The 16,076-nt window shown below is 44.0% G+C and overlaps 1 protein-coding gene across 1 annotated transcript in view; it reads left to right on the forward strand.

Moving 5' to 3' along the window:
• IFNGR2 (interferon gamma receptor 2) overlaps positions 1 to 15,621 on the forward strand; it is a 38,017-nt gene extending 22,396 nt beyond the window's left edge. The window contains exons 5-7 of the mRNA XM_045002351.1: positions 2,059 to 2,209; positions 4,739 to 4,896; positions 14,167 to 15,621. Of these exons, the coding sequence (XP_044858286.1) occupies positions 2,059 to 2,209; positions 4,739 to 4,896; positions 14,167 to 14,346 (489 nt within the window). The 3' untranslated portion in view covers positions 14,347 to 15,621. The remainder of the gene's footprint in view (positions 1 to 2,058; positions 2,210 to 4,738; positions 4,897 to 14,166) is intronic.
• Positions 15,622 to 16,076: the final 455 nt, after the last annotated feature.

Consider the following 16,076-nt stretch of genomic DNA (forward strand, 5'->3'; position numbering starts at 1 on the left):
CAAGAGTCACCCAGTTCCCGAGACATGAACTCTCAGTGTTGCAAATGTGTAATTGCATTTAAAAAAAAAAATCCACTGAGGGTAGCAAGACCATATGTACCTGGGAAGTAAGTTTTGCTGTGAGGAAGTCAGGGAAGGTGGATTTCAGAATGTAAGTGGTATGGCACTGATTTTTTTTTATTTTTTTTTAAATTATATGAATTTCATTATTATATTGTAGTTCTTTTTTATAACAACACTATAATTATACAGCTGGGTGCTATCAATATTTAACCTGCGGCCAGCAGCTGCCCTTGAAGTTCACTATAACCAGATTACATCTGTATAAAAAATATTAAGGGTAGCCCCAGAAGGCTGATTTGCCCTGGGCCCTGCACCTCCCCTAGGGACGGCCCAGCCTCTGGTTTTCCAACTACTTACCTGTTTCATTTCAGTTAAGCTTAGCTGAGCTTTTTTTAAAAAAAGACAGTGCCAAGGTTAATGCACCTCCCTCCTTTCCCAGAAAAATTGAGTTTTCTGACACACCTTTAACATACACCTCTACCTCGATATAACGCTGTCCTCAGGAGCCAAAAAATCTTACCGCATTATAGGTGAAATTGCATTATATCAAACTTGCTTTGATCTGCCTGAGTGCGCAGCCCCGCCCCCTCCCCAGCCCCTTTATCACGTTATATCCAAATTCGTGTTATATCGGGTCGTGCTATATTGAGGTAGAGGTGTACTCCTCTTCCTCTAGCTGACATACAGATGAGACAGAACTCAGACCCTCATGTCATAGCTTTTAGCTTTGACATTAAGAATGAATCAAGTTCTTAACTGAGCTACCCAGCGCTAGCTTTGCTAGGACTGTGGACATAAGAGTACAGAAGAAGAATAGCCTGCAGAAGAGAAGAATGAGGGGGGATTTGATAGCTGCTTTCAACTACCTGAAAGGGGGTTCCAAAGAGGATGGATCTAGACTGTTCTCAGTGGTAGAAGATGACAGAACAAGGAGTAATGGTCTCAAGTTGCAGAGGGGGAGGTTTAGGTTGGACATTAGGAAAAACTTTTTCACTAGTAGGGTGGTGAAGCACTGGAATGGGTTACCTAGGAAGGTGGTGGAGTCTCCTTCCTTGGAGGTTTTTAAGGTCAGGCTTGACAAAGCCCTGGCTGGGATGATTTAGTTGGGTTTGGTCCTGCTTTGAGCAGGGGGTTGGACTAGATGACCTCCTGAGGTCCCTTCCAACCCTGAGATTCTATGATTCTATGATTTAGCGTTGCCCTACAGTTCTCTCTGTTAGCTCCATTCTTGTGAGTAGGCCAAGAGATAAATTGGTGAAAGTCTTGATCTTCACTGGACAGAACTTCATCTAATTCAGTTCTTGCTGTCTGGGGCCAGTGGCTCTAGTGTCAAGAGTGGAGGGTTGATGCAAAACATGAACACCATACTTTCATCTGTCTTTAATCCCTAGATAATGGTTCTGGGCATCCTAGCCTACAAACTGGTATTTTAAAGCAGCAGATTTGTTTTTGACGATATTTTTGTTTTGTTGTTTTTCCAACTCCTACTTCTTCTGCCAAATCACCTTTTACTGCAGGAATTGGTACAAAAATACTGCAGACTTTCAGAGGTTCTAAGGGTGTTTCGTGTACAGTGAAATTTTACATTAACCTACATGCATTCACAAAATAAATAATCATGTCCGTGGTAGATGGGGAGCGTAAATAGCCAGATTTTGTTTCATTGAAGCAGAATGCCTCTAATAAAATTTGCATTTAAAATGCACTGCAATAAGAAGCTCATACTGTATATATAATATAATATATATATATATAATGTGGTTTCACCTATAACGCGTTAAGATATTTTTGGCTCCCGAGGACAGCGTTATATCGGGATAGAGGTGTACAACTTTTGCATAATGTTAGTTATGAAAAATAATATTGTGAAGCTTTTGAATGGAAACGTTTTTTCAAGTTGATTATATTGAAGAAAACTCTTAATAGAAATCTTTGTAATAATATTAGTTGCACTAACATAGAACTTAACTTTTTTTAAAAAAAAAAAAAAAACAGGAAACAGAATGGACCAAGAATACCCGAATTGGACTTCTGAATCTAAAGCAACTGACAATGTATTGTTTTCAAATACGAGCAAAAGTCAACGTATTGGATGACAACATTGGACCATTAAGCGAAACAAATTGTCACAAAACTGCAGCTAGTGGTATAAATCTTATTTCATGAACACCTGTTTTATCTCTTGTGTAGTGAAACTGGTATAAAACTTGAGTCTTAAATGGCTGGCTGTTTTAATTTACTGTATCACACAACCAGTACCTGTCTTCAGTTCTAAAAGGGCACTGTTTTTTAGTAGTTCAAGAGCATATTCACATTCATTTTCACATAATGAGGTTTTTTTTCAGCAGCTCAATAAATAAGAGAAAGTAAAACAGAGCATCTGCCTCCCTTTCCCCACCCCTCCTAGATTTTTTTTTTTTGGGGTGGTTGTTGATGGGACTATTAAGGTACAAATATATATATATTGGTATTCTAAGGGAAAATTACTTGCTGGTAATTCCTTTTCTCACCTTGGGTCAAATTTGTTTGAGGGAAAATGATGGTACTCTCCCAAACTCACCATGTCCCTCTCTGCCCTATCCCGTTCACCTGATCGCCTGCTCTGCCATTGTGTGGAGAACAGGGGCAGGAGAGAGAGAGATTGGAGGGGAGGGGTGAGACAAGGTTGGGGAGGGCAAGGACAATTCAGAAACCGGTAAAGTTTGGTCCCATCTATACTGTTGGCCACAATGTTAGAATCTGGTCTGTCTATATCTGAGCTTAAGCCTGGTTTTAAACTCTGTTGTAAGGCCTGTGTAGACTTAGGTTCTCATGTTACATCTCATACTCTAACCTGGAGGAATCACCTCTAGGCATGAGAAGGCAGTATAGGCTCCATGCTCATGTACTCCTTTTTCTCTCCTTACACAAATGTGTCAAACAAGGTGCTGTTTTAGGGCGTGATCCTGCAAGATGCTGAGCACTCTGGCTGTAACCTAGCAAAGCTCTTAAAACACACTAACTACTCACTTAACATCATCCCGGTTAAGGTTGTTTTGTTATTATGTTGCTGATCAATTAGGGAACATGCTCGTTTAAAGTTGAGCAATGCTCCCTTATAACGTTGTTTGGCAGCCGCCTGCTTTGTCCACTGCTTGCAGGAAGAGCAGCCCATTGGAGCTAGTGGTGGGGGCTTGGAACCAGGGTGGACTGGCAGCCCCGCTATCAGCTCCCCACTCCCTTAAGTTCCCTGTGTGGCAGCCACCCAGCAGGCTATCAATTGCCGACAGTTCAGCTGTCCCTTCCCCCACTGCCATGTGCTGCTCCTGCCCTCTGCCATGGAGCTGCTCCCAGGAGCCTCCTGCTTGCTGGGGGTGGGGGGGTCGTGGAAGAGGGGTACTAATGTCAGGGTGTCCCCCTTCCCCCACTCCTGTACCCCATCTCCATAGGGCAATGAGGGGACATGACAGGGCTCAGGACAGGGGGAGCTTGCTGGCAGCAGCTGCTGTCTCAACTTGCTGATCTACTTAAAAAGGCAGTTTACTTGGAGTGGGGTCAGCGTACTTAAAGGTGCAACGCGCATCTCTCTCACACGGTCGCTCTCTCTCACATACGCATGGTGTGTGTCTCTGTCTCTCTCTGCCATGCTGTCTCCCCTCCCTCCATTCGTGCTGCCTTGTAGAGTATATGGTTACATTAACAACAGGGATCAGCCGAATGCTAGTTCATCATTTAGCAGTAAGGCATTCCCTGGGAAATATCCCACCCTCTTCCACCCACTGAATTCACCACCTCAACCAAGCTTCACAATCATCATTGCTGTGTACAGTATTAAATTGTTTAAAACTTATACTGTGTATATGCGTGTGTAATGTATATGTAGTCTTTTGTCTGGCAAAAAAAATTTCCCTGGAACCTAACAATGTGCATACCATTGGAACTACTCATATGTTAAGTACATGCTTCAGTGTGAGAGTGCATTAGGAGGGCAAGGTGGATGAATTTAAATAAGAGTTAAGCCTCTGGGTCTGCCATTCTGGTATCTCACACTGAATCATTGTTTAATAGAACAATGCAAATTATCCAGGGCAAATACCCTAATATTAATATTTCTTCTGCTTAGTGGGATTTGGATCTCAGCCCGTGAATTTCTGCATTGTTTGGCTTAAGATAGCAGTGTTCATTTCAAACAAAATTTTGAGAAGTATGAGACGTAGCATGATGTACTTGCTATTGATGTGTTTCTCCTCCTCTTCCCAACAATTTTTTATAAAGTTTGTGTTTCCCATAGCTTTTTTTTACTCCCATGTTAAAGCTGGAGAGTATTATTTTATCTTGTTTTTTGATAGTGTCCGTCACTGTCATGTCTAAGCCTTGATTCTAGGAAAACTGTTACATGTGCCTTAAATACACTTTTACCACCTCTGGCAGAAGCTACGCATGACATATAAGTTATGCAGTTATACTGCAGTGCACAATAGGTGAAGCTTTTATATCATTGTGTTAAACAAAGGAAGTCTATAAAAGCCTCTTGCTTATTATGATGCAATTTAAATTATTATCCAAGACAATTGATTAGTTTTCACATTAAAAAGTTATCAAAACTTGTTTATAAACTTGACACCAATGGAATAAAAAGAAAAAACTTTTGATATGTACATTACATAGTGATACTATTTTTTTTTTCTCTTTTTAGATGCAATGAGAGCTGGATTTGTAGTAGTAATATTTGTTGCAGCCACAGTTACTGTGGTGATCTTAGCAATTGTCTGCTTCCTTTTTATTCAGAAATTTCATCAAGTTGTTAAATATTGGTTTCAACCTCCTTTTAAAATTCCACCACATATTGAAGAGGTATGTATTTTTTTTATCTTTCTGTTTAGCAAAAGAGGTAGTGGTGTGACTGGAGTGAACTGGTTAGGTTAGTTGAGGTCACATAGAAGCTACAAAATATTAAACTCTTGCCTTTCTGAGTTTACATCTGAAGTCCATAAATGCAGTATAGCTTGTTATTTTTCATAGTTAGTGTGGCTGTAATGTTACTCCAGTTTATGCCATTTTACTTAGCTGGAATCCCTTGCTCACTCTCTACTTAAGTACAGATATTGTGGTGTTCCTTTGTGTGAAACTGTCGGAATATGAAAAAATACTCAGTTTTTTGTTTTAAAATAAATAATATTGATTGATCAGGGTTGATGCAGACCAATTCTTCATTACAGAACTGAGACTGAATGGCAGGTGGTACAGTATTAGTAGTGTCTTTGGGAGTTAAGTAGACTTTTTAAGGATCCAGGTACTGAATTACAGGTGAGCACATGCCATTTTAAGAGTAGAGACCGAATATCAGAATCTCTGAGGGCCTGGCGGGATGGAGGGTTTGGTCTTGGGTGTTCTGGGGTTCTTTTGTTTGTTATGGTTTCTTGCAATTCACAGATGAATGACGAAAGATGCATGTGACTTTTTTCTGGTAGCTCATGCGTCTCTGTACTGAAGAACATTTCAGCTCTGTTCATCTTCCTCTTTTTAATGTTTTAAACAGGAAATGTTTTTCCATTTATCATGAATTAAAAGTTATGGCTTGAGACATCTTCCACATCATGGGTTAAACATTTCTACTATCAAAAACAATCCTTTGAGCTAGGGTACTTTTGTGATTAAAGAACTGGATCAGGACTTCAGGGTCTGGGTTCAGTTTCCAAGTCTGCTATAGATTTTCTGCATGACCTTGAGCAAGTCACTTAATCTGTGTCTGCCTCAGTTCCTATCTGTAAAATGAAGATGATGATTTCCCACCTCAAAAGGGTTTTGTGAGGATAAGTTTAATAATTTTATGCAATTAGATATTATTATGATGATGGGCAGGGGGACACATAAGTACCTAAATATGTTCACTTATTAAAAATACACGGTATATTATGGAAAGGACGGTAAGAGTTAATCTGTTTTCTAATGTTTACTCTCCATTAGAATTTATAACCCTCAGTTGGTGTGGAGGTCATTAGAATTTCAGCTGGATAGTAAGCAGCAGAAATCAGGCAAATGCTTCAGCAACAGTGAACCTGTTTTCAGGCAAACAACACTTATAATGATACATATTAAGAAACGATTCTGCTTGTATTATTTGTTTTCCAAGAGGGGTTAGCTGGCCCAGTGCTTTTCTTCTTCTTACAGCAGAGGTGGGCAAACTACGGCCCAGGGGCCACATCCAGCCCTCCAGATGTTTTAATCTGGCCCTCACGCTCCCACCAGGGAGCAGGATCTGGGGCTTGCCCTGCTCCGGCGCTTCAGCCCAGGAGTGGGGTCGGGAACTTTCCCTGCTATGTGCAGCTCCTGGAAGCAGCAGCATGTCTCTTGTCTGGCTCCTACGCGTAGGGGCAGCCGGGGGCTCTGCGCGCTGCCCCTGCAGCTCCCATTGGCTGGGAACTGCGGCCGATGAAAGCTGCAGGGGTGGCACCTACAGACAGGGCAGCGCACAGAGCTGCCTGGCTGTGCCGCCGCATAGGAGCTGGATGGGGGACATGCAGCTGCTTCTGGGAGCTACTTGAGGTAAGCTCCACCCGGAGCCTGCACCCCTGACTCCCTCCCGTGCCCTGCCCTGATTCCCCCTCCCACCCTTCAAACCCCTCGGTCCCAGCCCAGAGCCCGCACCCCCAGCTGGAGCCCTAACCCCATGCCGCACCCCCAACCCCCAATTTTGTGAGCATTCATGGCCCACCATACAATTTCCATACCCAGATGTGGCCCTCGGGCCAAAAAGTTTGCCCACCCCTGTCTTACAGCTATGGATATGTGAAAAGATTGTCATTAGAACAAGTTACCATAGTTAATATATGGCAGTGGCTTCTGTTTCATATGTATTTTTTTAGCGTTTCAGAAAGTCACACAGTTCCTCCTTTAGAGCAAATTCCAGGCTTTCAGCGTCTGAGTTACAGGAAGCAGATCTGATATTGTCCCACTCCTTAGGTGTAGCAAAAAAAATCACAAACTGATTATTTCTTGAATTCATTAAAATGTACTTATTTGCTCTGTCTTTAAAATCTACCTGTAAAAAATAGTTTGAATCCGATTTAATGCCAGAGATAAGTGTCATGATAAAATAACTTATTCCTTGTCCCTGCCCTGTCACCTGTATCTATAATTAAAATAGTGTTAATATAGAAGCCAACTAAAATGCTATGCCATGTTGTAGCTTGTAACATTATGAAAGTTTTTGGCTTCTAGGCTTTCTAACTAGCCCTGGAATAACTCTTCAACAATAAAAATCTTGTGTTCAGCTGTCTGAGGTGCTGAGCGTCCTCTGTTCCCACTGAAATGTATTCAAAGACACAGGTCTTTTCCCCTTAGAATGCAGAGGTGTAGCCATGGATGGGTCTGAGTGGGCCACAGCCAGCCCACTTAGCTTCCAGGCCCATCCATGGAGCCCACCGAATCCACAGGCTGGGAATCCCAATCCCAGCTCAGTGTCCGACCGCATCCCTCGCCTGCCGGCGCCATGCACTGCTGCCCTGGTCTACGGTCCCAGTGCTAGCCCAGTGCCAGCAGTGTGCGTCGCCAGCAGGTAGGGGACGCAGCTAGTCTGACAGATACCGACCTAAGGTTGGGAGGGGTGGATGGAGCTTGAGCCCTGGTGGGGCTCCCCCTCTGCCCCATGGGCATGCCCTGCAGCCTGTGTGCCCCAGGTGCCTGCTGAGTGGTAAGGGGTGATGTGGGGGAGTGGGCCCCCCATCCCTGCTGCCCTCCCCGCCTGGTCATTGCCTGCCCACCTGCCCAAAAGCATGCCCTGCAGCCAGTTTTCCTGTCCTACCTACACCACTGATGTAAAGTGCATGAAACTTTTCTTTGCTCCACATCCAGAAGTGAATTTCTGGTGGCAGGCACGCAGCCTGATGGCAATTCTATAGTGCTTTATACTGTGTATAAAATATAGTAGGTATATTACAGCCCAGTTCCTGTACTTGACCCACCCAGTCTTAACATTTGAGATGTCAGCCAACTTGAACACCTACCTGTGAAATTAGATAACTCTAGCTAATAGAATGCTGTGATTAATCAACATATAGTGTACTCTATTGATTTGCATTATATTGATGAAGAATCTATCACTGGATACTTTGACTAATTCAGCAACTAAAAGTTTCCAACTTAGAGCTGTATCAGAGGGGTAGCCGTGTTAGTCTGGATCTGTAAAAGCAGCAGAGAGTCCTGTGGCACCTTATAGACTAACAGACGTATTGGAGCATGAGCTTTCGTCGGATGCATGCTCATGCTCCAATACGTCTGTTAGTCTATAAGGTGCCACAGGACTCTTTGCTGCTTTTACAACTTAGAGCTGTCACACTTAAAGTTTTGTTGGTGATGTCAGAGCTCTGTTTGTAGGTGACAGGCTGCCAAATGGTTAATTTGTGGTGTGTTTTGCTTTTAAAAGATAGTTAGAATAGGTCATGTCATGAAACACAACTTTCAAACAAGTGTCTCTAAGATGGGAAATGAAACAGGCTTTAAAAACATTAATGCTGTGTATTGATGAAACTGGTTGTCATAAAGGAAACCTTTTAAACCAGTTAGAACACTGTTTTGCTGAAAATGACTTAACAGTCAAGTCTGAGCTAATCAAGTTAGGAAAAAAAAGTTAGTTTGCTGTACTGTTAGTTTAAATAGCTATTTGACCTTTGATTTAGTGGGTTTTTTTTTTGTTTTTGTTCGTTTTTTTGGTTTTGTTTTTTTTTAAAGCTCATGAGTCACATGTGTGCATCTATGCTCACAAGAACAGAGTCTGATTCCTGTGTACGTGTGATTCTGATGTTTCCTAGCAGCCTCAAGTTCTGTGTGATGGACGCATTTTTGAAAGGACTGTTGATAGTAGCTTTGGTTTTTGTAATGACTGCTAAATAGCGCCAACTTTTAAGATCACCCTCTCCAAATTATGGCACTAAAAATTGCTCCATATATATGTTGCAAACACAGTACAGTCGTGGAATGTACGTTAACTATGTAGGTAGAGTGAAAGTAAGTTCGGATGCTTCTATATTAAAGTGATAATTTAACATGGAGAAATTCCTACTCTGGATAGATAAAGTGGTAAGAAACTACAGAATGCTCCTGATGCATACGTGGCTAAATTTACAAAGTAGTTAGAGGCTGGAAAATCCCTACTGAATTTACTTTCATTTTGCCTTGCCAAGTTTTCTCAGCTGATATCAACAGATGATAAGAAATAGAATGGAAATTCCCTAGTTCAGTATGAAATGAAAAATGCTGCAGGTTTTTTTTCTCCTATCTTCCAGTAAGCAACAGAATCCCAGTAAATTTAACAGAAAAGTACATTGGGACATTTGTGATCATTTAAATATGATTAATCATATATCAGATTAACTTCTTAGAGTTATTCCTGTCATCATGAAAATACTTGAAGGCCAAATTCTGCAATCCTAATTCAGGCAAAATTCTTAGTGACTTCAGTGGAAAGTCAGTGACTGAGGACTGCAGGGTTTGCTCTTTAGTTTGTGAGGATTTGTTTGCGTTAAAAAAATCTACATTGCAAGAAACATTATTAATATTGCAAAGTCAAGCACTTAGAATTTGGGAACTACCCAAAATAAGGTTGCTGGTGCAACTTTAATTCAACTCCCATGTATGTATGCATTCTGATGTTACAGTCTTTAATTACATGATCAAACATGACTTTTTCCACAGAATCTCTGTCTCATTCAATGAGTGGGTTATTCAATATTTCTTTTTATCCCCCTCATTCTGTGTGTGGCCCTACACACTTCATTTACTGCACACCCTTCAAACTCTGCTTTCCCCATAGTATCTTTAGTGCTTCACAAACATCAATGAATTATCTGCCAAACACACCTGAGATGAAAGGGTAATATCCAGCAGCGGCTCCAGGCACCAGCGCTCCAAGTGCGTGCCTGGGGCGGCAAGCCATGGAGGGCATCCTGCCGGTCCCTGCAAGGGCAGCAGTCAGGCAGCCTTCAGCAGCTTGCATCTGGGAGGTCTGCCAGTCCCATGGCTTTGGCAGCAATTCGGCAGCAGGTACGCCAAAGCTGCAGGGCCAGCGGACCTCCCGCAGGCAAGCCGCTGAAGCCACGGGACCGGGGAACTCCCGCAGGCAAGCCACCTAAGGCTGCCTAACTGCCGTGCTTGGGGCCCACAAAAAAGCTAGATCTGTCCCTGGTAATATCCCCTTTTTACGGGTGGGGTGCTGAGGTACAGAGAAAGTAAGGCCAAAATTACTAAGTGTCCACTAATTTTGGTTGCCTAACTGAAGACATCTGAGGGCCTGATTTTTCAGAGAACTTGGTATTTTTATAGCATGTTATGTATTGAGAGCACAGTTCCCATTGACTTCAATTGCTGGTGTGAATGCTTAGCACTTCTGCACATCTGGTGCCAAGCGGCTCATTTCAGGCATCCAGAAGTGGAACACAGAGGCTTGGTCTCCATTACCAGCTTATGTTGGTATAACTGTTACACCTGGGGGAATTCTGCACCACTGTGCATGCGCAGAATTCATGTCCCCCACAGATTTCTTTGCTTCCCTGCAGAAAAATGACTTTCTGATGGGGAAGCAAAAGATGCTCTCATGGCTTTCAAGTGACCGTCCCCAGTAGTTACATTTTGGGTGCCTAGGGCAGCCAACAGAGAGGTAAATCACTGTGGGGCAGAGGGGGGGGACTAGGGAAGACCCGGCTGGTGGCTCCTACCCGGTGCTGGGCTCAGCTGCTAGTCCCAGCAGAGTTGGGGAGGATGGGACTTCCTCTTCCCTTGCACGGCCGGCACCCAGAGTCAGGTCAGACCTACCTCCAGGTTTCTCCCTAGGCTCCAGGAAGCTCTGCAAACTCTTCCCCACTTCCTGCGCCCATTGCTCCTCAGCTGTAGGGGGGAAGGATCACTGTACAGGGAGTTCAAGACCCTGAGCCTCACCCCCCTGCACACATAGAACCCCCCCAGCCTAGTCCCCCTCCCCCTGCACCTGGACCACTATGACGAGCCACCTGGATCCCCACCCCACTAAGCCCCAGCCTACTGCATCTGGATCCCCACCCCACTGAGCCCCAGCATCTGGACTGCACCACTGAGCCTCCCCCACTGAGCTCCAATCACCTTCACCTGTACCCCCTGGAGAGTCCCATTACCATTTCACCCGCAACCCCCTAAAGAGCCCCTGTGCATCCAGATCCCCCCACTCCTGGATCCCTCATTGAGCCAGCTGCACCCAGATTGCCCCACACAGAACCCTCTCAACTCACACCTGGATCCCCTCCACACTTGGATCCTGCCTTGCTAAGCCTGCCTGCCCACACCTGGCATGGAGGGCCAGGGCCCTGGGGTGTTTCTGGGACAGGCCCGGTCCTTGCATTGTGTCAGGGATGGCTGCAGCCTCACTGCTGAGTCTGTGTCCAGGAGTGGGAGATCACTATGCATTCTCCCCCATCTCTGTGCAGCCAGTGGCCTGTGCTCCCCAATGCCATGCTAGAGCCTCCACATTTATTTGACAAATAACATTTTGAAGAATTTAAAAATACTGTCAGCAGAATTTTTAATTTTTTGGGCCAAAATGCCCTCAGGAGTAAATTGCGTCATACAAGGGTATGGAAAATCCACAGCCCCAAGCAACAGAGGTGATATTTTGAACCTACTCCTGTTTAAAGTGTGTGTGTGTGTGTGTATATATATATATATAGATAGATAGATAGATATATAAACCCTGGCAGAAATCTGGAAGGGGCATGCGACCCCATGTGCCCCCCACATCGATATATATCCATCACCTCTGCCAAGCCACATAGTTATACCGACCTGACCCCAGAATAGACAGTAATATGAACAGAGGAGGGCTTCTCCCATCAACGTATCTATCACTTCTTGGGGAGGTGGTGTACCTACGCTGCTGGGAGAAGCTCTCCTGTCGGCGTAGGGAGCATTTTCACTAAGCATTACACTGGCACTGTAAGTGTAGACAAGATCACAGTGGCCACCGGTGAAATTTTTGGATTACGTGACTTGTCCAGTTTCACGTAGGAACTCTGTGGCAGAGGCAGGAAAAGAATCTAGTTCTCCAGGATGATGTTCAACGTCCCTAACCAGGACAGGAGACCATCCTTTCTCTTCATGAAATCCCCTGCTTCATTCACCACGCACCCTCCAACTTCTGCTACAAACAAGGCACGGGTCCTATAAACAACTCTCTCATGCACTACACAACCCTGATTCATTTCCAGAGCAGGGCCATCCTGTGCACTGAATGGGGAAGGGACTGAGGTGGAAAACATAGCATGTGATCATGTAATTAAATATTGTATCAGAACGCATATGTATAGAAAGGCTGAATTAAGGTTACAGGCAACCTTCATCCTGGGATTTCCTAACTTCTGAGTGCTTGACTTCAAAGGCACCCTAATGTTCTTTTAATGTAGTATTTTAATGTAATTTTCCCAATCTTTAAACAATGAAGAAAAATAATCCCATCATGTGGAAGCAATTTACCCCCAGCTGGGTCATGGGCAGGGTTCAGACCTTGAGATCCATAGCACAGAACTTTATCACTTGAGGTAACTGTTATCCTCTTTGTGAGCCAGTCATTAGAGGGGGATGAGCCACACATTTTGCCAATGGGTTTCACAGAGATCTTCTGACAGCAGGGGAATGTAGATATTTGGGAATCCTGGTTTGAGTCTGGATTCTGTAATCTAATGATTAGGCCCTTCTTTCCCTATAGCTTCATCCCACCTGCCACTCCCTGTCTCTAGTTCCCTTCCCCTTGATTCCTCATCCATCTGCAGTCCAGTGTTTGCTTTGTCCTTCTCCATACTGCCTGGGTGCCAGCAGAAGGAACACTGAGACACAACATCCCTGCCGTTCTGGTGCTCAGTGCCACAGCAACAGCTAGGAGAAGCCGTTGCTGGGAAAGTCCTGCAGAACTCCTGCAGCCCTTGGGATGGAACATGCTCTGAGCAGATGGAATCGTCAGAGAATTTAGCTGCCAGACTCTAACAAGCCTCTACTGAGCATGCACAAAAAGTTTTTCAGAGGCTTATATCTTGGCCAAATTTGGGTGAATTTTCATGGGGATTGCAAAAGGCACATCCCTGGCACCAAGGCAACCCCTCCCTCCAGGCCAAATTTCAGGTCCCTGCTCCAAAGCACAGAAGGGCTAGAGCAGGGGTGGGCAAACTTTTTGGCCCGAGGGCCACATTGGGGTTGCAAAACTGTATGGAGGGCCGGGTAGTGAAGGCTGTGCCTCCCCAAACAGCCTGGTCCCTGCCCTCTATCTGACTCCTCCCACTTCCTGCCCCCTCAGAACCTCCGACCCATCCAACCCCCCTCACTCCTTGTCCCCTAACCACCCCCTCCCAGGACCCCCCAGCCCCTGAGACCCGACCCCTCCCCCTATCCAACCCCCCTGCTACCAGTCCCCTGCCCCCTATCAACACCCCTGCCCCCTGAGACTCCCACGGTTATCCAACCTCCCCCCCCCACACACACACGTTCCCTGTCCCCTGACTGCCCCCCAGAACCTCTGCCCCGGCCAACCTCCCCCCGGCCCCCTTACCATGCTGCTCAGAGCAGCATGTTTGACAGCTGCGCCGCCCGGACGGAGCCAGACACACTGCCGTGCTGCTTGGCAGGAGTGCGCAACTCTGCCACCCAGAGCACTGCCTGCATGGCGGCGTGGCTGCAGGGGAGGGGCCGGGGGCTAGCCTCCCTGGCCGGGAGCTCGAGGGTGGGCAGGACAGTCCCATGGGCTGTAGTTTGCCCACCTCTGGGCTAGAGCATCTCAGCAGAACAGTTGCAAGAACATTTTTAACACATGTAAAACATATTTTTCTGTAATCTCCTTCTTGGAAATGGCTGCATTTTTTTTAATCCCCCCCCCCCCCCCCCCGCAAACCAAATAATCAGCCTGAGGTTGACACAATTAAAGTACAGCAAAATTATAAACAACGGAAAATAGGGTTTTATAATGGAGAAGTGTTGGGTAACCTTAATTTATGGGTGGCATATCAGCTCATGTAATTACACATATTCCTAAACCATATAGCATGAGATTGGTCTGTTATAGCATTTGTTCTGCAGAGAGAATTATAACTAATTACTGTTTTTTGCTTTTTTTAGTATTTAGAAGATCCTGAAATGCCTGTTTTAGAAGAATTGCAGAATAATTGTGCTGAGGAAGATCCCTGGGACTCCTTGTCAGTTGTTTCCAATGCAGCAGGAAGTCAAGCCCTAATAAGAGACACTCTGAACACAAATGTGCATTCAGACAGCAGATCCATTGAAAGTGAAAAAACTTAATTACATTGTGGTAGAAGCACTGTACCAGCATCATTGTCTTGATGCTCTAGAAAGATGATAGTGTCACTATCAACAAACCACGTTGTGGGAGTCTTGACTTCCTGAGAACATTGTGTAACCTTGGGTGACGTTTTTTTTTAATGGTTTCTACTGCACTTCACCATATGAAGTACCTTCTCCAGGAGAGACTTTTTAAAAACAGATTTGAATATGAACTGGAAATGAACACTAAAAGGGCAGGAAAAGGACAACATGACTGGAGTAAAATGGCTGCATTTGCATTAACATCTTTGCAGAAAAGACTGCACGATTACTATGAACATTGTTAAGTTTGTCTGGGTTCTAACAAATCTTAGTGGACTGTAGCACTTTATGGTAGGATATGGTACTAGAAAAGATTTTTCAGTGAATTAGCGGATTATCTCACCATGACTGTGTATTGGTCTTGGCCCATCAGTACTTGTATATAAAGTCTGTCCCTTCACACACAGTAAGTTAGCACTTAGAAAATTACACTTCAGCTTTTACATATGTGAAAAATTGCTCTGTGGGCATGGTGCTCTATGTCTGATGGAAGTAGCCTGTTTTCAGGTGTCCATTTTAAGTATCCCCCCCCTTTCTTTTTTTTGTAAAAAAAGAAAAGAAAGTAAGTTCCAGTTAAAAAAACCAAAAGATTTATATGAGCTGAAGAGAAACCAGCACATAATTCGCTCCCAGTTAAGGAACCGTCATGGAAGGAGTGCTTACAGGGACAGACAGGTTCGATCATTTCTCCCCGGAGTCTTCGGATGCTTGCACAACAATGGCATTAATTTCTTCTAGGACTGCAGTGTGGAGACGCACTCTCTGTAGGCATCACATCCTTTACCATGAAATGAAATCCTAAAGCTTGTATCAGACACTAAAATATAATAGGTTTGGCTACCTGAAGAGCCCTTCCTACAGTCATTCAACTGAACTTGTCAGGTTTTGATGCAAAAGAACCAAACCTTCCTGTGTAGTCAGAGAACACATGGGCAAGATGTGTCAAAGATAGGGTTTACCCACAACTAGTAGACACTAAGAACAAAGCCATGGTTCCCTCACCTGCTCAAGCAAGTTGTGACTGCTAGTGAAGACAAGACCCAGGATGTGGAGTGTGGCTATTTGGGGAATGAAGCATCTGGAAATTCTTTACACCACTTTATTGTATACATGAAAATCTTGCTGTTAAAAACCCTATAATGTGTACTGAAATATTATTTGTATTGCTAATTAATAGAAAATTTAAATATGGAAAAAGTAGTTTAATGTGTTCTTTGTTTCCATATGATTTTTTTCCTTCCATGTGGTCATTTGCTGTTCATTTACAATCTAATCAGTGCCTAAATTAGGAAGAAAGGACTTCTTTCATGTGACAGGTATGAAGAGCAGAGCTTCATGTGCAAAGATATGGTAAATTAGCATTATAGAATGCCCTTTCAGTGCCACTCTTCCTTCTTCATTTTCCAGATTGACTCTTTACTCATATGAAAATAAGCTTCAGTTATGGTTCTTGACAGAATTTAAAAATAAGCACAGTGGCATTCTGCTCCTGTCTGGGATGAGGAGAAGTGCTTCTGTGGCTCCAAACTAAAATTCCATTCACTTTAAACTGTATATGATCGAATGTGACTCGTCACTTTCAAATTCAATGACTTCATAAAACATTTTCCATACATTCACCTCACATGTTTAACTTATTGCTTTAA

The sequence above is a fragment of the Mauremys mutica genome, chromosome 1 (genome assembly GCF_020497125.1).
Source record: "Mauremys mutica isolate MM-2020 ecotype Southern chromosome 1, ASM2049712v1, whole genome shotgun sequence".
In the NCBI taxonomy this organism is placed as follows: Eukaryota; Metazoa; Chordata; order Testudines; family Geoemydidae; genus Mauremys; species Mauremys mutica.